This window comes from Ambystoma mexicanum, chromosome 6q, assembly GCF_040938575.1.
Source record: "Ambystoma mexicanum isolate Mex_15411 chromosome 6q, UKY_AmexF1_1, whole genome shotgun sequence".
NCBI lineage: Eukaryota > Metazoa > Chordata > Amphibia > Caudata > Ambystomatidae > Ambystoma > Ambystoma mexicanum.
In genome coordinates, this window is record NC_090937.1 from 1,114,138,182 (window position 1) to 1,114,162,903 (window position 24,722).

Here is a 24,722-nt window from a genome sequence, read left to right on the forward strand (position 1 = left end):
TTAAATGAGCCCCTCACCGTCCCTGGATAGAATTGTGAATTCTCAAACAAAGGAGTAAAAAGTGACGGACGAGTAGATAGAGCCCCTTTGTCCATAAGGTGATCCCATACCTCCAAGACCACCAACAGTACTTCACTAACTTGTGTTTTTGGAGGTCTATCCTGTCTCTTCAACCACAATACCCCTTCAAGCGGGATCCCTGAAACTGCTCTATCCATTTGTACCCATAGTTTCTTTGTATCTCCAATAAACCACTCTCAGAGCACTCGTAGCTGTGTTGCCTCATAATATTTTTCAAAATGCGGCAAGCCCATTCCCCCATTTTCTGTGGCAGCCGTTAAAATATGAAAGGCCACTCTCTGCGTCTTATACGGCCATACAAATCTCGTGATCTATTTATTGAGAGCCTTAAAATAGGACATAGGGACTTTTACCGGAAGAGTCTGAAATGTATACAGTAACCGGGGAGAGTCACCATTTTAATCATGGCTATCCTTCCCAACCATGATATTTGCATTGGGTTCCACTTCCCTAAATCCTTTCTCGCCTGTTGCAGCGTTTGTGGATAATTGTGCTCATACAACTGAGACACCGTCCTTGTTATATTGACTCCCAGGTATTTTATATAATTATCTGCTACAATAAACAGCGAATAGGAAGTCCGCGCCTCCTTCTGGGAATGAAGTAAACCTAAATCTAAAAGCTCTGACTTTCCGATATTAACCTTCAGCCCTGCTACTCATTCAATTTCCGCAAATACCTCTAATAATGCCAATATTGACGGTTTAGGGTCTTGCATCATTAACAACATGTCATCTGCAAAGCCCACAATCTTATGTATCTCAGATCCTGCATAAAAATGGCTCAAAATAAATGGCATATAAGAGAGGGGATAATGGACACTCCTGGCGGGTATCTCTACTTATTGTCATACAACGTGAAAGTTGTTTGTTAATTGCCATTCATAATGAGGGAGCCTAATAATTAGCCCACACCATTTGGCTAATTCTAGCTCACATAACCATTTGTCCCATCACCCTAAATAAAAAAGGCCATTCTACACAATCAAACGCCTTTTCGGCTTCTAATGAAACCATTACTGCAGGAGTATGGTTAATGTAAACCTTTGCCAATAGGTGAGAAACCCGTCTGATGTTATTTGACGTTTGTCTAACTGTAATAAACCCTGAATGATCCATATGTATCAGCGTAGGTAAGCACAATGACAACCTTGCTGCCAGAATACTTGTATACAACTTTGCATCGGTGATTAATAGGGCAATGGGTCTGTACGACCCACACCTCGTTAGATCTTTCCCTGGTTTACCAAAGACCACCACCTTAGCTTCCGACATTGTTGCCGTCACTGAACTTTAATCCCCTAGCACATTAAATTAGTCCTTCAATATCATGGCCAGCTGCTTGGCATATTTCTTATAAAAGACTGCAGGGAACCCATCAGGTCCTGGAGCTTTATTAATCGGCAAAGCCTTTATCGCTGTCAAAACTTCTTCCTCACTAATTTCTTTATCTAGATGTTCCCACTCCTCCGAAGTTATTTTAGGCATAATTATTGAGCTCAAATATCTTTGTATCTCTATATCACCCAGATGGTCTGATGTATATAATAGTTCATAATATTGGGCAAATGCTTCAGTTATCTCCTTCGTTCCCGTGTCATTTTTGCTTCTTCCGCACCCCTCAACTGAGGAGCCAACAATATGTCAGTTTTATTGGCCCGGGTATAATACCTTTGTCTAGTCATCAATAATGATCTGTCAGGCATTCTTGTACTTAACAGACTTAATTGACTATTCAACTCTCACAGTGTATTCAACTCTCTCTGTGTTCTCTTGTTGGCAATGGCCTGTTGGGTATCCCGCACCTGAGATTCTAGGTCTTCTTCCATCTTCGCCCTCTGTTTATCACTCTGTATTTCAAGTGCTATAAGCTCACCTTGAATCGCAGCCTTAAAAGCATATCATAAAGATTCAGTTGACACTGCTTGGGCAGCATTTATAAGGCAATATTCTTCTATTTTAGACCGTATATCCTCAATAAGACTCTCATCACACAGAAGATATCTAGGAAATGTCCAAGCCCATAACCCTACCCATGGGCCAATATCTCTGAACCGAACCATAAGAGGAGCATGATCCGACAGAGCTATCGATCCCACCTCTACCTCCTTCACCTCTCCCAGGAGATTTGCCGTTACCCACACATAATCTATTCTCCATAGAGAATGATAGACATGTGAAAAACACGTATATCCCGTCTTATCACTTTTCATCATCCTCCAAGCATCCCTCAATGCCAAATTCTCAATGCTCCTTTTTAACTCTCGAGAAGGTCGAATTATATCTTCCCCCCTCCCCCACCCCTATCCAGTCTGGGATCCCAAGCCATATTAAAATCCCTGGTAAGTATAATTCCACCCCTTGCAAACTCTTCCAACTTACTTAAATCTTCTTGCATATATGCTACTTGGCCCGTATTTGGCGCATATACTGCAGCCAATGTGATCCACTTACATTTCAGTTGCACCTGTACAAACACGTATCTATCCTCCGGTCTGATTTTTGTCTCTGTACCGTCACCTTTAACACATTTTTAAAGCCTATCATTAACCCCAACTCTTTGCCTACTGTATTGGACTGGTATAATCTATCAAACATACGTAATCTCCACACCGCCTTGTCCATCTTGCTTATATGCGTCTCTTGCAACATTATGATGTCCACATTTTCTCTCTTGATAATCATTTCCACCTTTCTCCGGTTCGCCAGGGAATACAATCGACCTAACATTATACAATAAAACTTTGAATGCATTTTCCACAGATAAATTCACTTCTGATTGCAAACTCTACTCCCATTATTATCATTACTCCATCCTTCTGCCCGGTATACCCCAACCCCCCCTTCTCCTTGCCCACCCCCTCCCTCCTCCCACTCCTTCTCAGGTCCAGGCCTGTGATCCTATGACATCCTTTGGAGAAAAAAGCAAGCTAAGGCCCGAAGTATACCCTGGGGGAAACCCCCTCTGGGAAGTATCCTACCACCTCCCTAGGAGTCCAAAACATAATCTGCCAGTCCTCCACCCTGACCAAACATTGTGCCCACAAAAATGATTGAACTCCCTCACTAAAGTAAACTCTGTACACTTTTACCTATTAGGAGGCTCCTTCACCACCCCTATCTGCCACCCCACACCAACCCGTACCCCTAGGGCCCTTCAAGTTGGTTCCTCATCCATCTTTTCTCCCATTTACCATCGACCAATCCCATCTTCGTAACTCTTGTTGAGCGGAAGGCCCCACTCGTCTCTCTTTGTGCCCCCCTTCTTCCTCGATATTAAGCAGAGCCAGTCCTTCAGAACGTGTGGTTATGCGTTGCTGTGTCCCTTCCAGAGTAAATTACAACCCAAATGGGGAGGTCAATTTATACATAATTTGTTTTGCTCTCAAATCCATTGTTACTTGGCCCATATCCCTTCGCTTCTGCAATGTCACTAACACCAAGTCCTGGTATAATTGGATCTGCATCCCATTAATAGCGACTTCTCCGACCGCCTTTGCTGCCCGCAATATGCTCTCCATTACAGCATATACAGATATAGTGGTCACTACATCTCTAGGTCTGACCCCAGGCTCCCTCCTTCTCTGGCCCACTCTGTGGACTCTATCGATCCATATATCCTCTGGTGGAACTTCTGTAGCAAGCTGCCAAAGCATTGAATTGTAACTTTCAGATCAGCGTCCATTACTGTTTCACTTAGACTCTTAATGTGAAAATTTGATCTTCTTGACCAATTCTCTAAATCCTCAGTTTGTAGCTCTAAATTATGAGAAACTCTTGCCGGACGTTCCAGCAGTTCACTATTTTGTCAGACCTCTCCCGAAGTCTCTGTCAAGCTTTGTTCCATTACATCACTCCCACCCAGCACTTGTAGTTCCCCCTTAACTTCCATCAAGGAGGATCTCTATTCGTCCCGCAGTGAAGTAAATTGCTGTTGAACATTGTCTGTTATCCTCCCTTCCATCTCTTTCTAACATTCTCTGAGATCCTGTTTACTAAACGCCATTTCACCAGATTCCGTTGATTCTCACCAATGCTTTTTTTACTTGATTTTGTTTGTGTTTCTCCACTTTGTTTCCAACACCTCTCTAACAAACCCTCTTGTTCTGTCTGTGGTTGCCCCTGTTTAGTATGGGCACCTTTATCTTTTGATTTTGACATTAGGGCCCATTCTACAAAATATGTTCACGTACAGTAGACCCAATATATTCCAAGTCCAATTCCACGTGATCTGCCTGGAGTCTTATCCTCAATCGAAGGCTACACCTATATTTGATGTGGAGTACCGCTATCACATCCAGCAATGCAGTCAAATATACTTAACTCTATTCCCTTACGAACTTCAGTCACCAAGCGATGGCTGACCACACCTTAAAAGCAGGACATGTATATATGCTGTATATTTTTGTAACTCACTGTAACTACTGCTTTTTGTAACATGTTTAAGAGTATGTACATGTATATATGCTGTATATCTTTGTAAATTCTGTAACTACTGCTTTTTGTAACATGTTTAAGAGTATGCGCCCGGTTGCCCTTGGGCCTGTTTTTTTGCGCTTTATAAATAAAATAAAATAAAATAAAATCAAAGGCTTCAACTCTTCCAACTGTTCCTTCTCGGGTGTTCTTGCCCTCCTTTGCACTTCTCCACTATGCTCCAGGCCTCACTGGTCCATTACTGCACAAAACTCCTCTCCTTTTCTGTTCGTCCCTGAGCGTTGCAGCAACTTCATGTGTTAATCTTGCCACACCATAGCCCTTGCCATAGCCTCAAGTTGCTCCCTTAATGCCAAAAATGAAGCAATCTTCCTCTTTCACTGTGTGTTGACTGTTCCATAACATATCACACCGTGAGCACCTTCTGTTTATGTCTATAGCTGCCAGTCCAATGTCCCTGAGCCACTAATCTCAGCTTTAACACGTTTCTTCCTTACAGTTTAGCTACATCTACATCCTGATATATTACAGCCATCCACAGAACTGTGTCAATATCCCTTCCCGGGATCACAGACACATTCACTGGCACTTACTGTTAAACGTCTGATAACCAGAGCTGGTCCGGGACCTCTTTGCTTCTTCCAGCTCCTCAACCAGCTTCCAGTGTGCAGGAGCCTTTCTCACTGTGTGCTCACACCCAACAATACAGTCACTGTTATACTGCGGTCTCCTTATTGCAGTTTATTTAATGCCTGTGTGCCGCCTCTGTTCGCTTTGATCAATAGTTGAAGCCATGCTGCAGTACTTCCTCCTCGCGTACACGGTGGCTCCTCCTCATGTCACTTCGGCACGCTACATCCCTCACTGCTGCTCGCAGTTCCCTCCACGGTCCGGCCTCACTTTTTATTCAATAAAGGGATGCACCCTCATTCGCTGACACACAGCACTCAATCCGCAACAAAGGGGGAAGAGCTGCCATCCGCGGATCGTCCCCACCTGCGTGATCCATCCACCAATGCCGAACAAAACATTCATAACACCTGCACCACCACAGGGGGATCCCACGACACTGGCCGGAGTCAGCTCCCTCCTCCGTTCACTCTCCCACTGCACCCGCAGCGTGGGGGTCCACTGCAATAGAATAGTCTCTCTTTAATTTGCCTCCTTCAAGCGGCACTGGCTCCCAGCCACTGTGTCCATGCACTGCCATCTACGCCACGGCCTGCAAACTCTCAGTGCTCTCCCTCATGCACCGTAGGTACCAGCAAGGGGCTCCATATATAACTTCAATCACTGTGGCTCTCCGCAAAACCTCCCCCGCACGGCTTCCACTCTGATGGGACACCACCTTCCTTGAAACCGGGAACACCCTATCTGCTCATGGGATCTGAGGATCCCTGTTTAATCTCTGTGGTTAGCTGCTGCACATGAATTTTAAGTAGTAGGGCAATTCGTTGACAGAAAGAAGAATGAGTCATCTAGTAAAACGGTCAGCTTACAAACAGGACAAGGTTTATGATTTAACAGTCCTGCAAGGGAACAGTTGTTACCTTCTCATTGTATTAAAGTCGCTAGAGGGGGTTGGTCCTTTGTTTGAGCTGATAATAAAAATTAGGTCCGAGGTCAGGGTATCCGGCCGTTCATTGTTTTTACAGGTCATCAGAGGCTGTATGTTCTGGAGTTGTGCTCACATAAATTAGTAGGTCTTCAGAAGCAGCAGGAGGCTGTGGTAGTTCAGATCACAATCAGTAGTTCAAAGAACATCCTGTTTATTCAGGCCTTCCTCCATTTGCCAAAATATGTAAGTGGACCATGCACAATCACATGTAGAGTCAAAAGCCTTAGGCCAGTATTGCTAGTAATGAATTATGTTTTGAGAACCAATGTTTAAACATGTACTGACATCATGGCCTACTATGGATGAATCCTAAGAAGGGGTGTTTTCTGAATATGACCAGAAGATGACTATCAAGATAAGACTGGCCAAAGAAAATGGAAGAATTGTGAAAAGATGGGATTTCTTTGAAGAGGTTATTGGGGGTGGATTGTAATAGAGTAACTGGGAGTGTTTTCATTGTTGAAAAAATGTATATATGATGTCAACTGATGTTGTTTGCTGAGACTTCGGTTAGTTTAGTCCTGCAACACCAGCTAACCGCTCCTCAGAGCTTTGTACTATAAACTTGCTTTATGTACAACTGTGTACTTGCTTCTTAAGTGGTGGTCCTCGTTCAGTTGAGGTGATTAAATCCCATTAGCACATTTGGTGAGCCAGGGTATGAGCCCAGGCATTTTGAGACTTTGGGGGTCTTCTGTTGACACTTCTCAGCTGCGGCAACTCACGACGGGGACCAGTTTTGTGTGCATTGTGAAAAAGAGGTTTCCGGACACCATATTGGTTAAAGGTCCATCTGCCGCCCGGAGACGTGGTGCTGCGGCCTAGCTGTGCGGAACGACTTGACGAAGCACCACATTGGAACACCTTGGGTTCACTTGAGTACATGTTTGGGGGTGTAAATCAAGGGGGAAATAGGGGTTAAAAAAGGGGTTGTTTCTTTGATTTAAGTTTTTGGAGTGTGAGTGTGAAATTAGTTGAGGTTGTAGGGTTTGGAAAAGTGTATGTTTTTGATAGAGTGGTTGAACTGTTCTGTGCCGTAAGTCCCCTGTATATATTTTGTACCTAGTTTGTTTTTTATAGGTGTGATGGGGTACCTTGTCCCACACACCCAGTGTGAGGCTTTCCTGACACCCTTTAGTTTGCTTGTCTGGTTGGCTGGAGCCCTCACCTAAAGGTGGTGTGGTATTTTAGGGTAAGTCCAACCGTAGCTACCTTTCTGAAGTAGGCCTTGACATTCTTTTGTATTTGCCATGTGGGTGGTGCCACTCACCTTGATTTTCTTGGTTAGTCAAAGTAGTGAAGAGAAACCTCCTGATAGTCAGGAAAAGATGGTTTTGTAGTAGAGAAAATCGTACTAGTGATGAAGAGAGCGAGAGCCGTTGTGCTGTAGTGGAAAGCATTGTGACCCTCCTATGCTCGAGTAGTGGGGCTATCTCGGAAACATTGGCCGGCGAGTGATTTTGATAAGATGCTGTCTTTTGTGTATGAGTGAGAAGTAGAATTGGAGTAAATAGTGAAGTGAGCTAATTGCAGTATAGACGAGTACAGTAAATGAGTGTGAAGTGTGACTAAGGAATTGGGTAAGGGTAAAAAGGGAGTTCTTGTGTGAAAATACCTTTGTGCCGCAGGTTCGGCTTGGTATAACATTTTTGTGAAACTGTTTTTTGATAACTTGGTCTGACGAATCAACTTCCGGGGCACCAGTGGTCCAGGGATGAATATCAGTTTCTAAACCATCAATCAGCCCCACACCCCTAGTACATCAGAAGGGATCTGAACAGATTGGAACAGATTGGAACACAAGTCAATTATAAACCTCCTTGTCTAATTTTGGAACAGCAGGCTTATCTCTGCAAAAGTCGTGGATGGTTGGTTAGTTGCAACAGAGCAAAAATATAATTATTACCCAATGATAAAAGGGACTGTCCAGTCAAGGTTGTATAAGAATATATACTTTATTATTATTACAACAGACAGTTCTAGCACACTACAAAATACAACCCACCCTGTAAAGGAACACTGAGGACAGACAGTTTCACGAAGGAAAGGGATACACTCTGGATACTGACAGGAGGGTAGATGGTAAAGCAATCAGTCTTAATTGTTCAAGGTTATTTGGTTTCAGCACCAAGGGAGGAAGGGGTCGTAAATTTCACTAAGGGCTTTTGCAGAAGTACCATGGAAACAGAACCACAATCTACCTGGTGCTTGAGATGTTCTTGATGCTCGACAGCGTTGAGTTGGTTCCAGGACGTTTTGCATCTCCTGTGACAGAGTTCAAGATGGGAGACAGCTGCGGGTATCAGACGGCAGGCAGTTCGGGAAGCGATGCTGGACTGATGGCTGCAGGCTGGCCTACACGACGGCTCAGGGTCAAGAATCATGGTCTCTGTGCTGGTTGGTGGATCTGGATGCTTGGGTGACTGCAGCGTGACAGCAGTCAGTGGTGCAGCAGGTTGCGGTTTGAGGGCTCGACTGCATCGAAAATTTCCTTAAAAGATGGACGCTGATTGATGCTTGTGTGGCACTCCTTCTAGCTTCTTTGCAGGGTGTGTGGCATCCTTTCAAGATGAACGGCCCAAAGCTGAGGAGAGTGTTTGCCGGCAACAGCCTTGTCCTTTGTTCAGAGACTCTCTTGCACTTCCCACCTAGGAAGCTTGCTGGCACAACCTAGCAGGACACTCTGTGTGCTGGCTGGGTACCGGTTCTGGAGCTGCTGGACTGGTCCTCTGAGTCCGGTCCCTCCCTATGTTCCCTGGGAGATGTTCAGGAGAGGGATCTTGCTTCCCTCTTGGAAATCCTGGCCTTCCTTCACTGGCAGAAGATGTACGGTAGACTGTAGCTTTAGCCAGGGTCCAAATGAGTCCTTCTTCTTACTCCTTTCAAAGTTGTCAGATGATCGGGTAAGTGAGGGGCTCAGCCATCTTTTAAAGCCAAATGGGCCCCAGTGGTTGGTGTAGGCTAAGCCTACCTTAAGGAACCAATCTAGGGTCCCCACCAACAATCTTCTGTTATGCGTGAGGTCATGACCAGAGTGCTTTGCAACAGGTCCCACCCATATTCCTGTCTGTTGTAGATCAAAGTGTCTCTCTGGTTAACTGAGCCCTCTGTGGTTCTTGATCAAAGCACAGGTCTCCCTTGTAGTTGGTGATGAGAGCAGAATTCCTGTCTCCCTTAAATCAAATACTACTCGCTCTGAAAGGGGGCCTCTCTGCAGGGGTTGCAGACATGCCATTCACTGTCCTTCATACAGTGGGGTGGGAACTAGCTTCAAGGTGACACATTACATATCAAAGAGGTGTTAGCCCTACCTGTTGTCTGTGCTGTGACCAAGCCCCTTTGACAGGTTTGCCTCAATTATTTCTCATTGGTATGCACTGCCACCAGCCGAACTCAACAATAGGGAGGCAGATCCATGGAGCCTTTGATAAGTTAATTAGGCTGCCCATGACTGGAGGAAGGTGTGCCTTCCCCCTTCTTGAGATGCTTTGATGGACCCATGGCTGTCACATTCCAACTGAACATGAGAGAGAAGGACGTCGCCTGTAGGCTGTGCCCTCCCGGAGTACACGTGACTATGCGTTTCGTGTGGTCAGCAGGGAAAATGTGTGCAGAATGACCTCACACATTTTCGGAGGTTGATCTCCCATAATTCATTTTCTTTTTTAATAAGTCAAAAAGCCCAGGCGAGTGGACCCTCCCCGTGTGGCTGGTCATATTGCTCACACTTGGGTTGGAGTATGGAGACTTTGTTGAATCATTTGTGCCATGTGTTGCCCGGCTATAAGGTGACAATTTTAAAATATCATAGAGAAAGTTTGTGGGAGAGTAAGGGGAAAATGATTCATTATTGGCCTATTGAGGGATCCTATGATACAGGGGTATTGGAGAACCTGCATACCTTTTTATCTCCATAGCACAAGGGCTCAAAGTTAGAGAAGTGGTTAAACATCTTGGAATTATGTTGGGTGTATGAAAAAAGCTAAAAGAGCCATAATGTTGAAATTGTGGACGAAATGCCCAAAAAGGAGTGTGCAAGAATTTCTTCTGTTCCACCCCCATATGGGTGCTATCCTTTATCGCCTGCAGAGGGGGACACAGACACTGAGTTTGTACCACCATTTTCCCCAGCAGCTACTCCAGTAGTTGCAAGACCGAAACAGGTAACGCCTCCATCAGTTATGATTCCTAAGAACTGGGATTTTGAGGAGGAAAATGGAAGGATAACTCCTTCAATGGCCAGGACTACAGGGAGGTTGAAAACGGGGAGCAGAAAGGGGATAACTCTGCCGACTGCTAGTTTAGAAGATAGATTAAAGCTGGAGAAGCGAGAAAGAGTGAGGATGGTAGTCAGAAGAGTGGAGGAAGGATTGAAAATGAGAGAGAAAGAAGAGGTTAGGCCTCTTCCTGCGAGGATAGAGGATAGGCTGCGAAGAGTGGTAGAGCGGGAAAAAATGAAGGAAGCACTAGGTCTAGCGGAGGAAGAGGTAGTTCTGCTATGGCGGCAAAGAGATGAAGAGTGGGAGGAAGTGAGAAGAAATCTAAGTGATGTAGACGAAGGAAGGTGAAGAGATGGGAATGTTCTTGTTAAATTGGACAACTCGGTTATTAGAACGGTTGAGGTGGATATGGAGAACTGGGATGTTTCCACGGGTAGAGGGGCTGAGCAGGGAGGATGGGAGATGGCACATTATGGGAGTGCTGATTATGCTTCCAGGCCTGTAGAAGGGTTAGGGGATGTAGTAGCCGGAGCAAATGAAATATTGAAGAAGAAGAGAAATGGGATGTCGAGCAAGGAGAGCAGGGTGTAGGCATGCTACCTCTGTCTCCAGTAGCAGCAATAGAAAGCCCACCATGGAGCCGTAGGACATGCCAAGGTATTTGCATGGCTGTAATAAGTGGTAGGGGAGAGATGGGGGGAAACCCCAGTAAAAACAGGTATAACTCAGTTTCCTTTGCTTCAGAAGGGTCTAGGAAGGGTGTATTATGTCCCATGGTCACTCATGCACCGGAATAACTTGATAAGACACTCCCTTAGCTCACTGTAGGGGCGGGGAAGTGAATTTATGCATTGGAAAAGCACACTGCCGGTGTCATGTTGGCCATAGGGGGCATGAAGAGTTTATTTACGGCCATAATGAGGGAGCGGTCACGTGAGCTTTGGAAGAGATTGGGGTATCTGGGAGTTCAGTTGGATATAAATAACCATGATGGAGCAGCTTTTAATAATTTTAGGGCACAGGTATGGGGGGCTTTGTGGATTGTGTATCCCAATCTGCCTGATATCAATTCAATTTTAGCTAATATGATGAAATTGGATGATGATCCTGCCGCACGCATCCAGTTAATTCAGGAGATGTGGAGGGCAGAAATGGGTCCCTAATCTAATGGGTGAGCAGGAAATAATGGAGGATTTTATGGGATTTAGGCCTTCAGGATCCCACTGTCCATGCCTACACAAGTATTGGTGCAGACATGGGACAAGAATCATTTACCACAAGAAACAGTTGCACACTGCACTGGAGCAAGTGTTTTCTGGGGAAATCCTTTTTCTTTCCCAGGTACTAATATATACCAGGAGTAGGACAGCCCACAGGGTTCTCCAATGTGTCCAGCCCTTTCAATTACCACCGATCTGGAAGAAGAATCTCAGATGGGTGTGCAGGTAGGTGACCAACCGTTTTCATTCATGGTTGTCACAGGAACTACCAAGTCCTGTATCAAGGAAGTTGAGTTCCCCTTGTAAGGCCAAATGATGGACACACATGGATTCTCTAGGGCTGTCCCGTCAGTTCCTTATATTGAAGATCTGCGTATCAAGGTGGATGATCAAAATGTATCGGCCCCTTTGTTGCATTGAATGGATACCCCAGCAAATCATTTGGGAAAGAGACATCCTGAGCAGTTTGCAGATGTCTATTACCTTCACAGTGGAAGGTAGTGTATGCTCAAGCACAAGAGTGTATCTGGTAAGGGAAGCAGTGCATTTTCAGACCCAGTGTAGCATCTGCGCAGTTAAGGGGTGTCCTATGCATAAAGCATTGTTTCTCTATGAGGTGATAGTTGTGTTGAGTTGCGTCCCGGGGATCTGAAATCAGGCCTGGCGAGTACCATTAGAGTTTTTATTTCGGCCGATGTGCCACAGGAAGTAACACCAGGCGCCATTGTTACAATTCTCTTAGAGACTGTAGTGATTAAGAAGAAAAGGGTGGTTCTCTCAGGCACAGATGAGGAAGGCGGAGAGTGGCACACAGTTCTGTGCATCGATCTAAATTTATCGCTAAGGGACGTGTCCGACGAGCAATTGTTCGAAGACACTGAAGATACAGGAGAGATGGTCTTTGAAATTGCAATGCCCTGCGAGATAGCGATTGAGCAAAGGGAAGTATCACAGACCATGGTCATTGCTAAAAATACATCATTTTAGAAGGAGGATTTGGAACATATGCCGGACCATTTGTGGACTAGCAATCCTCATGATGTGGGTCTGCTAAAGAGTGTTGGAGCAGTGGGGATACAATTTAAACCCAGTGCAATATTACCACGGGTTAAGCAGTACCCCATGTCTAAGGCAGCGGACAAAGGGATTTATGAGACCATTGTGGCATTGTTAAAGCAAGGCATAATACAACCCTCTTTGATCCCTTGCAATACGGGTATCTATCCTGTGAAGAAGGTGAAGGTGTCTAGTTGAAGGATGGTCCAGGATTGGCACCACCTCAATAATATTGTTGAGGCTGAATTTCCAGTGGTACCGAATCCTGCCACAATTCTCTGTATCATCCCTACTGGGTCGACCTACTTCATAGTATTTGATTTAAAAATGCCTTTTCCTCTGTTCCCTTACACCCCGATTCTAAGTACCTCATGGCGTTTATGTATCATGGTCAGAGATTCAAACACACAAGTTTTCACCAGGGGTACTGCGAATCTCAGAGGATTTTTACAGGATGGTTCAGGTGGATTTGGGAAATATTTATGTGTCAGGTATTGTAATTCAGTACGTGGACGATTTGTGGACTGCCGCACTTCAGAGGAGCAATGTCGGCGAGACTCAATAATGCCCCTTACCTTGTTCGCGGATAAGGGCTACAAAGTGGACAAAGAAAATTAGCAATACTGTCAGACAGGGGTAGTTTACTTAAGGCAAGTAATATCACCTGCAGGAAGGGAAGTAATGCCAGTTAGAGCCAGCACAGTTCAAAATACGCCTCAGCCAATCACAGTGAAACATATTGGGGCTCTGTAACTATTGTAGATCATGGATTTTTGATTACTCTAGTTATTTGGGTCTGTTATTGCAGGGACTATACGAAGCACAGAATGCAAAAGGTCTGATAGAGTGGTCTGAGGAAATGAGGACTTGCTTTTGGGGACTCAAAGCTGCGATCAGCAATGCTCCGGTCCTGGCAACCCCAAATTACAAGAAGCAATTCTTTCTGTTTTCCCAATCAAATGGGCAGTTGATGACAGCAGTCCTGACCGAGAAAACATTGTTAAGCCACAAACCTTTAGCGTATTACAGCCGACTCTTAGACCCAGTGATACAGGGACAGTTCCCTTGTGACCAAGCTTTAGTGGCAGCAGCTTTTGTAATTCAAAAGTCTTTGACCATTACTATGCCCAGTGACATTGTACATAGAGAATGCAGTCTTTGCAATTGTAGAAAAATCTAAATTCACATTGATGACTCAGAGAGTGTCACTGTATGAGGTCATTTTATCAAATTCATCAATTCATCCAGTGCGATGTCACCTAGTAAATCCCATGACGTTTGTAGAAGAGCTGGTGCAGCCTGAGGATATTGTTCACGATTGTAGCATGTATGAGAGAGAAGAGTAAAATAGGGTGAATGTGAAATAGGATGCCTTGGAGGGGGGTGAGGTGATTTTGTTGATGGTTCTTTGACCATCAACCAAGAGACGGATGAGAGGCATACTGGTGCAGCTGTCGTGTATCTTAGGAATGGGGAGCCCCGGGTCGAACTGAAGAGACGTTTGCCTTCTCATTACTCTGCACAAATGGTGGAACTGGTGGCACTTTTAGAGGTGCTACAAATAATATGTAAGTGGATGCAGTCACTGTTTATTCTGATGCTGATTACGTCACTTCCGCCGTCCATTCTGGGTTATCAAGATGGCAGAGAAGAGGGTTTAGGGGGTCTGACGGGTCCCCTGTACAGCATGCTGCACTGCTATCCCCGCTAATTGAAGTGTTGACCTTGCCAGCAGAAGTAGGTCTAGTGAGGGGCGCTGCCCATACTAACCACACTAATTCAATAGCTCTTGGAAATAATGCTGCAGACAAGGAAGCGGCGTATCTTGCTTCCAGAGATTTCCAGAAAAGGAAACTGTGTCCCAACAGGTACATTTACCAGCCCTGTACACCACCGTCCCAGTGCTACAGATAATAGAAATACAAGGAAAGGCCCCAGGAGAAAAACAGGGGCTGTGGAAAAAAGAGAATGTGTTCACTCATCCACAGATTTGCTTTGGAGACAGAAAGTTTCAGGGAAGGTAGTAATGTCTGTAGAACTTCTTCTTTTGGCTCTAGAGAGACTACATTACCAGTCACATACTTCTCGATGACAAATTGCAGCAGAGCTCCATGGGGACAGGTTTATCCCTAACTTACAAGAACAGGTAAGTAGATTAGTAGGGAATTGTGAAGTGTGCAAGGAGTTAAATCCCGGAAATACTATGAGGTCGGTCAGGGGGGTCTTGCCCAGGCCCTCTGGTCCATTCAAGGAGCTAAAAAGGTGTTTCCAGGCGCTACAAGACAAGGAGGGGGAAACCAAGGGAGGCCAAAATAATGATCTTACTAGGCCTTGTGTCATTCAGTTTGCGCAAGTGCGGGGAAGAGAGAAGGGGAGAAGTGCCAGGGGGAGGGGAAGTTGGAAGTACAGTTAACTCACAAGTGCAGCCAGCGGGTAACTCATAAGTGCAGAGAAAAGGGACTGTAGGGTTGCAGATACAGACCCTTAAGTGCTGGGGAGCCTGGAGGCAGTGCAAGGGCAACTGGACATGCAGGACCCTGGGCCCAAGTTCAGAGGGTGACCAGGTGCCCAGTGCGCGGAGCAGTCAGATGCATCAGCAGGGGAGAGGAAGAGAGAAAACGGAAGCAAAAAGGAAGGTCTTGAGTTGCTTCCGGAAACCAGAGGTTCCCCTGCTCAAGTTTGAGAGAGGCAGGGAAGCTGTTCCAGGGGGAGGCCCCAGCCGAGGAGATAGATCTGTCCCCAACTCTCTGCTTGGAAAAGCATCTGACCCTCAGAGATTTGGAGGTGGATGAGTGGAGAGATCAAGAAGGAAGATGTTTTGGAAGAGAAAGTTGGAGGTAGAGCATCCCCTGGCCCAAGAAAGCCTTGTGGACGATGCAGAGGGTCTTAAACTTGATCCTTGCAGTCACCGGGAGCCAGTGAAGAGATTGGCCAGTGCTGCGGAGGGGGGGGGGCATCACCGCAGCTAGAAAGCACAGGGAGGTAATCTGAGTGGCAGGGTGACAGTGGGACAGAACACATGCTGTCACACACGGCATGTACAACAGGTGGGAATAAAGCAAACAGCTTTTGCGTATGCCAACACAGGCAAGAGGGTGGCAAGCAGCACATCAAAGGGGAACACCAAAGTGCCAACAACTGTCGGCACCAGCCGGCCGGGGAAGTAATAAAGCCCTCACAAATACCTGGTAGGGCCTCAAGCGAAACTGGGGGAATAAAAGTAGGCACCAGAGAGGGAGACTTCAGTGTTTCTCGGTACTCTGGACGGAGCACCAGAGCTATTCTGCGCACGCAGAAGGCTCTTCTTTTACAAGGTCCCACCCACCCAGAAAACAAAAGGGAAAACAGGGCAACAAACGTGGGCCACGATGTGTTGGGAATAAGTTGGCGGCACGGGTCAGGAGCACAACATTGGACCTCATGCCCAAAAGTGTACAGTTGTTTATTATTGTGGATTTTGTGAGACTGTACACAATGTGTTTTTCTACAATGATGTTTCTGTGCAATAAAAACCATGGCCTTTTATTGCCAACACGTACACTACGTTTCAGTCATGAGTGGGTAATCATATAATTGATATCAGTCACTGCCTCTTGGCTCCACTGATTATTCAGAGCAGGAGAGTTACCAGAGTCACAGCGGCACACTGTATCAGGCACTGCTACAATGATGTGGCACAAATATACATGATATTGTCTACTGACTGGGCGTCTAGTGCAATGTGTCTAGCAGGCGCATAGTTTCTGACGTGGTTTCATGCACTGAGGCTCATGCGTACTGTTGGGAACCTGCCACCTGACCTCATTGCAATATGGAATGTGTTCCTCCTACAGAACTACCGGCAAACCCCATGGCTTGTTAGACAAATGCACTATTTCAAAAAGCTTACTTCAAAAAGAAATGCGGGCGGTGGGGGGTGTTGGGGGTCGCCGGCCATGGTCATCCGGCGGGCGCCCCTGGGCTCTATCTCTGCTAGCGCTGTGCAGGCCCACGATGTGTGGGGTGGGGGCCTGCCATGGACATCCGGCATGGCCCCGGGTGCCATGGGCCTCGGCACCCTGGCGTGGGGTCACAGCCTGCCAGGCCTCTGACTGAGGGGACCTCGGCTGCCATCCTGGCATGCGGGTCCCTCAGTGTCTGGGCGTGCAGGCCTGTGCCTCCACGTGTAGGCCTGGGGCCTACATTGATAATGAGACACGGACTCAGTCGTTCCTCTTTGGGAGTCTGCAGCCGCTCTGTCTCACGTGCCTGCAGGAGCTCCTTTTATTAGCTTGGGCCATGACACAGTCATGGCCCCTCTTAAAGGGGCAACACACGTGGGAGGAACACATCCCCTTAAAGGGGCAATGCACATTGGGAGGGTCACCCGTAACACTCCTCCTTTTTCATAACAAACAAACAAACGTGGCTGAACATGCGTGCGTCCCACTGGTTACAGAGCGACAAACTACTTCTTGCTTCAGACCGTGCCAAAATAACCACATGCTAAGCTATGACACGGCCACATGCATAAATAACTCAACATGATAACAAAACATCACCCCACACATTTCTAAACCTGCTACGTGGGGAAACAGTCGCGGGGTGAGCTGCCGGTGGAATGTAGGCATTTCCCCAATGTTTACAAAACCCTTTATTAACCTGGGGTTAGAACCTGCCACCATTAACAAAACACCATGTTCTGCGGCTGGCGCTATGTACGCCTCTTAAATGCGGGGCCACCGCTTCACCTTGTGGCTCACTACGGAGACCACTCTAAGCATGTTACTAATATACAGGTCTACAGCGGCAATGCACCGGATCACAGAGTCCTCTTTACGCCACACCCACGGGATTACAGGGCCGCCGGATACCAGTCCGTCTTCTACTACCAGCGTCTGTTTAGGAGTCACTTCCTGGGTCCAGGTCCAGGGAAGGTACAGTTCATGGCCGGCAAAGCCGCACCTGGCTGGTGCCAGGGGCCACATCGGCATAGTTCCCTGCTGTTCAGCGCGGAGGGACCCCGGTCACGGGCGTCCACGCTTCTCCACGGGAGGTTGGTGGGGCACAGTGCTGTTCCTCGGGCACGGGTGACAGGACATCACTTGCCCCCTCTCCGGTGATGTTCCCCAGTCCGGAGCGTCTCCCCCCCATTAGGAGCGCAAGAGGGCGCACAAGCACTCATTCTGAGCTGCAACCCATTTCAGACCCGCGGCACTGTTCCTGGGGTTGGGGTCCAGGGCCGCCTGCGGTACCCAGAACGCCGGATGCCCTGGTATTCATGCCTGCGACCCGTGAGGGCATGAGGTGAGAGTTCCCCGTTGGCCACGGTGAGGCCATGGTTGGTGTTGGGTCGATGCCATGCTTCAATTGTTCAGGGCAGTCATTGGTGCACAGAGTCATTTGTCCATTTCCGTGCAGCACCCTGGGCACTGCACTCGTGATGAGGTACATGACGCGCAGAGTGCAGCACGCTCAGGTGCACTGTGCCCGGAGCAATGCTGTAGTGCTGGTGGATCAATTCTGCCCTGTGGCCAGTGTCGGTATGGTATATGTGATCACTCCCATTCCTCTGCATTGAACGGACTCATCCCGACCTGCCCAGTGCACCGCTTCTTCATGGGAGTGTCAGGGTCACCCGTAGTCGCTGGTCTGACCCCTTGGTGGTTGGGCTCAGTGGATCGGTAGGTATACCCCCAAGACCCACGGTGCCCTGGTCCTTTGACCTGATGGCACGCCGGGAGATGTTGGCAGGCAGGGCCACCAACTCCTTGGTCCTCAGATGGTCTGAAGGGGGACCTTCGTGGCAGGGTGTCGAGGCCACTTGCGGGGCCGGCAAGTGCCTTACATGTCAGGGTGTCCTATTTCCCCCATGGCCCTGTCACTCCAGTGTACAGTGCACGGGGCTTGGGATGCAGAAATGTCGCAGCCCGGGGTTCCGATGCTCACCCAGTGTAAGTCCCCTGTCCAACCCAGCGCCGACTCGTGTTGTGCACTGCCGCACTCGATCAACCAGTTGCTACCCATTGTGCCCCAGGTCACCTTTTCAGGCAGAAGCACGCGCCCATGGCAGTGGGACACACGTGACAGGGCGACGCTGGTGATGTGGCACCGAGGGTGGAGCGGGCAGCCACATGTTCCTTGTTCCGCTCCTCTCGCATGGGTGTTGGAGCCCTTCTTAGTTGACTTTGCTGGGCTGGGCTCATCGAAAAGGGGCCCTTTTCTATCTCTTATTAGGCCCACCGCCTGCAGCATTCCAGGCCCTGATGACACCACTGCCAACGTGCCTTGCACTTCAGATCTTGGGTTGGAAAAACTCTGGGCTCGTAGATTTGCCTTATTTAACTGCCCCCTGGCCCGGGATCCTACTAAGGCCTCTATCATCACCGTTCCAACACACGACTGCAAGATTGTTCTCCTCGCCAATCACTGCGGGCCATGTTCTGCGGCCCAGGATCTCGAAGAGCAACGGGTTATTTTTTTTTGTCGCTCGGACACAGAGCCGTCCTGCTTTCTCACCTCCAGCCTGGCCCCGGCTGACATGGAGCATCAGGCACCTTTCCAGCTCTGACATCGCGCGCCTTCCATTCACCCTGCCCTGCGGGCCACGTGAGCCTGTTGGATGATGGGTCGGGGATCTTTCTCCGGCGACATGTTCTTGGTTCTACATGGCTGTCCACAGCCATTTGCTGTTGTCGCCACCTATTCTTCTCTCTCCGGTGCCAGGAGATGCTGCACCAGATAGGGGTGGGCCAGGAAAGGCTGCAAATGGGACAAACACCCCGGCCGCACGAACACCCTCCTCAGAGGGCCGCGGCCGGGAAAAATCCAATTGCCATTCTTCCCGCATCCGCTTCTTGTGGCGTGGCGATGTATGCCACATGCCGCTTTGTTACGGCTTCTGCTCCCCCATGTGCGGCGATGGATGCCGCAAATCGCCTTCATCATCCCCCTGCAGCGGGACGCCGCCGGGTATGTACCTCACCGTGGGGCAGCCCGGGCCTACACCGCCCTTGCCACGGCGGTGAGGCGCAGGCAACGCGAAGCCGCGGTGGGGCCGAATGCTCCTCTTCCAGTGTACCCCACTGCGGGGCAGCCCGGGCCTACACCAGCCAAACCGCGGCGGTGAGGCGCAGGCCACGCGAAACCGCGGTGGGGCCGAATACTCCTCTCCCCCCCCCGTCTCCCTTACATGTAGCGGGGGGGTAACGCGGACTCGTCGTCCTCGTCGCCATTGTTGGGGGTCGCCGGCCATGGTCATCCGGCGGGCGCCCCTGGGCGCTATCTCTGCTAGCGCTGTGCAGGCCCACGATGTGTGGGGTGGGGGCCTGCCATGGACATCCGGCATGGCCCCGGGTGCCATGGGCCTCGGCACCCTGGCGTGGGGTCACAGCCTGCCAGGCCTCTGACTGAGGGGACCTCGGCTGCCATCCTGGCATGCGGGTCCCTCAGTGTCTGGGCGTGCAGGCCTGTGCCTCCACGTGTAGGCCTGGGGCCTACATTGATAATGAGACACGGACTCAGTCGTTCCTCTTTGGGAGTCTGCAGCCGCTCTGTCTCACGTGCCTGCAGGAGCTCCTTTTATTAGCTTGGGCCATGACACAGTCATGGCCCCTCTTAAAGGGGCAACACACGTGGGAGGAACACATCCCCTTAAAGGGGCAATGCACATTGGGAGGGTCACCCGTAACAGGGGGCAGGGGGGCACGCCCTCCCGCTTGGTCGCGCCGATTCAGGTAAAGAGTTCACTGCCAGCCACTGTATGGCAGATAGATTAACTGCTAACAACATTTATTGTATACGCTTGTACCATGCGTTTCCCTATTTCGAATCTATCCGCCTGTTTATTCCACGCGTGCCGCGCGACCCTGTGAATACATTTCAGACTGCGTTGCACCGCTTCCCGCCTCTTTCAGGGATTGCGCGGGTGCGTCCGTGCACAGGGCGGCTGCGCTCTGCCTTTCACTCACGTCAGCCTCCTGGAAATCGGCTTGCTTTTAATGTGTCTCCAGCTGTTCGGAGCATCACGTCTACGCGGACTATTGATTATTCGCATATTTACAGTAGGAAAAGTAATACTGATTTGGGCTTTGGCAAGCGCGCACTTTCATTTGAAACGCCGCCAAGGAATAGCGCATAGTTTTACTGAGGGCATTCACGCAGGAGAAGATGTACACCCGCGGCATATGGAGGGCGGGGTTCGCCTGAGTTAGGGTATTACGGGGAGGGGCTGAGCCGCTGAGAACACATTCAGAAACATCTCAAGGGGGTGGGTTATTCGCTCCCTGGACTGATAAATGTACACAGGGGGCGATCACCCCCCTTCTGCACAGGACTTCAATGATCGCAGAGCGCCCCGTATCTGTCCCGCGTATTTCACCTTGCTTCCTCCTCAAATATATGCCTGCTTTTCACTAGATACATTTTCCGTTAAGACCTATTTGTTACTCAATCCCCAATCCTGCATTTCAAAGCCACTTACTCGCTGATTCTGCCCATCACTTTGGTGATGGTCTTCTGTCCCCTGCCGGCCCCTGTAGGGTGCTTTCCAGAGGCCAGTTCAGGAGCGTGGGTCTTAATACCCTCCCGTAGGCAATGTCCTTGATATGCAGGGCGCTGAAGCGCCCATCTCCCCCTAATCCCCCCTTCCCCCCTCGCACGCCCCTCCCACTGGCCCTTCTGCAGGGTAAGGAGCTTTGGACACAGTTATAAGCTGAAGGGACGCCCCGCCCCGGGGCGTGTCTCCTAGACAGCCACGCGAGGAGCATGCTTCTCCCCGTGTCCTAGCAGGCAGGGTGTTGGGAAGAACTCCCCTTTGGCGCCAGGGTTGCATTGGTTTCCCGTTTCCTCTAACAAGGACTCTGGGAACCCCTTACATGAGGTGACAGGGCCTCTCAGTAATAACCCAAGGAACACCTTTGGAAAGTCTTGCCCTTTGACCTCTGAGATTTAAGTAGGGAGATGTCCGAGGGGTATCATTTCCGAAGACGCACTGGCTCATTGCCTCTGTCTTATCCACATCCTCAGTCAAATAGTATGATCTTAATCAGTTCTCCTCGGCCCTTGGTGCCATACATCGGTTCCTCCTAGCCCGAAACCCGAGTGAAGCGCCCACATGAGGCCCTGACCCCACTGCTAGCCCTTCTAGGGGTGGGAAGTAAGGATTTCACCCGACGCCAACACTTCCGTTCTCTCAGTAAGGTGAAGCTGTTTAACACGATGGCCAATCCCTGCTGCTTGTCCTGACCAATGGCATCTCTCTTAGGGCTGGTGCCAGAAGAGGCAGGTGCCCTTGGTATATCTCCTTGGACTGGTACCTTAGGAGTCTCCCACCCTTGATGCTCAGATCTTCTCCGACCTAGCTGTCTAGACCCCCTTCTCCTGGTACCCAGACCACAAGTGTTTCTCCTTACTGAGATACCTGGGAGACCCCCTTCCCCTGGTACCCAGACCACACGTGCTTCTAGTTACTGACATACCTGGGAGACCCCCTTCCCCTGGTACCCAGACCACAGGTGTTTCTCCTTAATGGGGTACCTGGGAGACCCCCTTCCCCTGGTACCCAGATCACAGGTGTTTCTCCTTACTGAGAGACCCCCTTCGCCTGGGATACCTGGGAGGCCCCCTTCCCCTGGTACCCAGACCACACGTGCTTCTCCTTACTGAGATACCTGGGAGACCCCCTTCCCCTGGTACCCAGACCACAAATGTTTCTCCTTAATGGGATACCTGGGAAACCCCCTTCTCCTGGTACCCAGACCACAAATGTTTCTCCTTAATGGGATACCTGGGAGACCTCCTTCCCCTGGTACCCAGACCACAGGTGTTTCTCCTTACTGAGATACCTGGGAGACCCCCTTCCCTGGTGCCCAGACCACAGGTGTTTCTCCTTACTGAGAGACCCCCTTCGCCTGGGATACCTGGGAGGCCCCCTTCCCCTGGTACCCAGACCACACGTGCTTCTCCTTACTGAGATACCTGGGAGACCCCCTTCCCCTGGTACCCAGACCACAAATGTTTCTCCTTAATGGGATACCTGGGAAACCCCCTTCTCCTGGTACCCAGACCACAAATGTTTATCCTTAATGGGATACCTGGGAGACCCCCTTCTCCTGGTACCCAGACCACAAATGTTTATCCTTAATGGGATACCTGGGAGACCCCCTTCCCCTGGTACCTAGACCACAAGTGCTTCTCCTTAATTGGATGCCTGGGAGTCCCTCTTCCCCATGTACCCAGACCACAAGCACTTCTCCTTAATTGGATGCCTGACCCCCTTCCCCTGGCATCCAGAGCACAAGCACTTTTCCTTAATTGGATGCCTGGGAGACCCCCTTCCTCTGGCATCAGAGCACAAGTATTTCTCCTTTGTGTGGTGCTTTAGGTTGCCCCTTTTCCTGGTGCGCGGACTCGTTGCACCACTCTTAGGGGGATTCACTTAGGAATACACCCACATGCCTTGGCCACACACCAAGGCTAGGCTTTCGTTTGCAGGATCCATCCACCATGTTTTCCTGATCTACGTTGACTGATACCCTGGCACTTTCCCTAATGGCGTTCCCTAAGGGTCACCTTTCCCCTCAGACCCCTGGTGCCTCTCGCAGGGTACGGGATCACTGGCACCTCTCGTTAGGAGGCCCTCTCCATCTAGAACCTCGACCCATCACACTTCCCCTTAGGTTGGCACCTTGAGATGCTCTTAGCAGGTACTCGGACTCTTAACACCTCTCCAAAGGGCGTTACTTAAAGACGCCCTCTCCTCCTGCTGCCAAAACCAAGGTAGCCCTCCAAGGGGATGACATGATCCTTGAGACCAGAGAGCAGACTCTTGTGTGGCTGTGCCCTGGCGGTACAGCCGCGCCCATTGGCGCCCACCCTAGTGGCACTCCTAGAAATGGGTGGCACCTTAGGGTGCATGTGCCCCTGGTACTCATACCCTTGTATTCTCCTCTGTGTGTCACACCCGTAACCCCTTAAACCATCTGACAACTCTTATAGTGGTAGGCACCGTGTGGGCCACCCCCTTGGCACTCCACCCCTGCCCCCCTAGGGCCAGTACCTGAGGTTCATGTCTCCGTGCATCAGCACCGACATGAGGTTGGAAAGGTTCCCTCCGGGGCAGCAGCCGCAGAGCAGCACGGCGACGGCAGCCACCTCGTCCAGGGAGAAGATGAGCGCCAGCAGGAAGGCCACCATGGGCATGATGAGGAACTGCGCGATGAGGGCCAGCAGCACCCCCACGGGGCGCCGGAGGTGCGCGCCCAGCTGGCCCACCTCCACCGTGCAGCCCAGCCCCAGCATGGCCACGCTCAGCGCCAGCACCACCAGCACGCTGATGCCCTCGTTCAGCGGGGAGTCCCAGAAGGGCGCCGCGCCTCCAGGCGGCGCACCTGTGGGCGCACCCTCGGAGCCCATGGCGGAGACAGCGTCCGAGTTCTGCAGATCGTCTGGTGCAGGCAAGGTGGTAAAAACTAGCCCGAGTAGCGGGTCCGGGGAAGAGAGGGCGAGCCCCATCCCGCCGTGGGCTTGGCTGGAGTTGTCCATGCCCGAGTGTGCCGCGCCCTCCTCCTCAGAGCCAGCTCCGCTCCTATCGCATGCCCACACCGGCGGTGCGCTGCCGAGATAAGATGGGCGGAGGAAGACTGCCCGACAGGAGAGCATCTCCGCTACTGTGGCCCCCTCCCCCTTAGCACTGGCTCAGCCTGCACCTCACCAGCGCACCCTTTACAGGTCGCTCCCATCCCACAAACGCAATATTGCCTTTACCACATCTTTCTTGCACACGCTACTTATAATTAGGTGTCACCTATAATTCACCTTCCTTCCTTTTTCATTTAAATGGCCGTTTTCTTTCTTTCTTTCGTTTTCTCATGCATCTTTCTTTCTTTCTTTCTTTCTTTCTTTCTTTCTTTCTTTCTTTCTTTCTTTCTTTCTTTCTTTCTTTCTTTCTTTCTTTCGTTTTCTCTGCATCTCTTTCTTTCTTTCTTTCTTTCTTTCTTTCTTTCTTTCTTTCTTTCTTTCTTTCTTTCTTTCTTTCCTTTTCTCATGCATCTCTTTCTTTTTCTTTCTTTCTTTCGTTTTCTCATTTCTTTCTTTCTTTCTTTTTCTCATG

General features: G+C 49.4%; 1 protein-coding gene across 1 annotated transcript in view; it reads right to left on the reverse strand.

Annotated features, from left to right (window-relative positions):
• SLC10A4 (solute carrier family 10 member 4) overlaps positions 1-24,251 on the reverse strand; it is a 124,274-nt gene extending 100,023 nt beyond the window's left edge. The window contains exon 1 of the mRNA XM_069631698.1: positions 23,670-24,251. Within this exon, the coding sequence (XP_069487799.1) occupies positions 23,670-24,154 (485 nt within the window). The 5' untranslated portion in view covers positions 24,155-24,251. The remainder of the gene's footprint in view (positions 1-23,669) is intronic.
• Between the last annotated feature and the right edge of the window lie 471 nt (positions 24,252-24,722).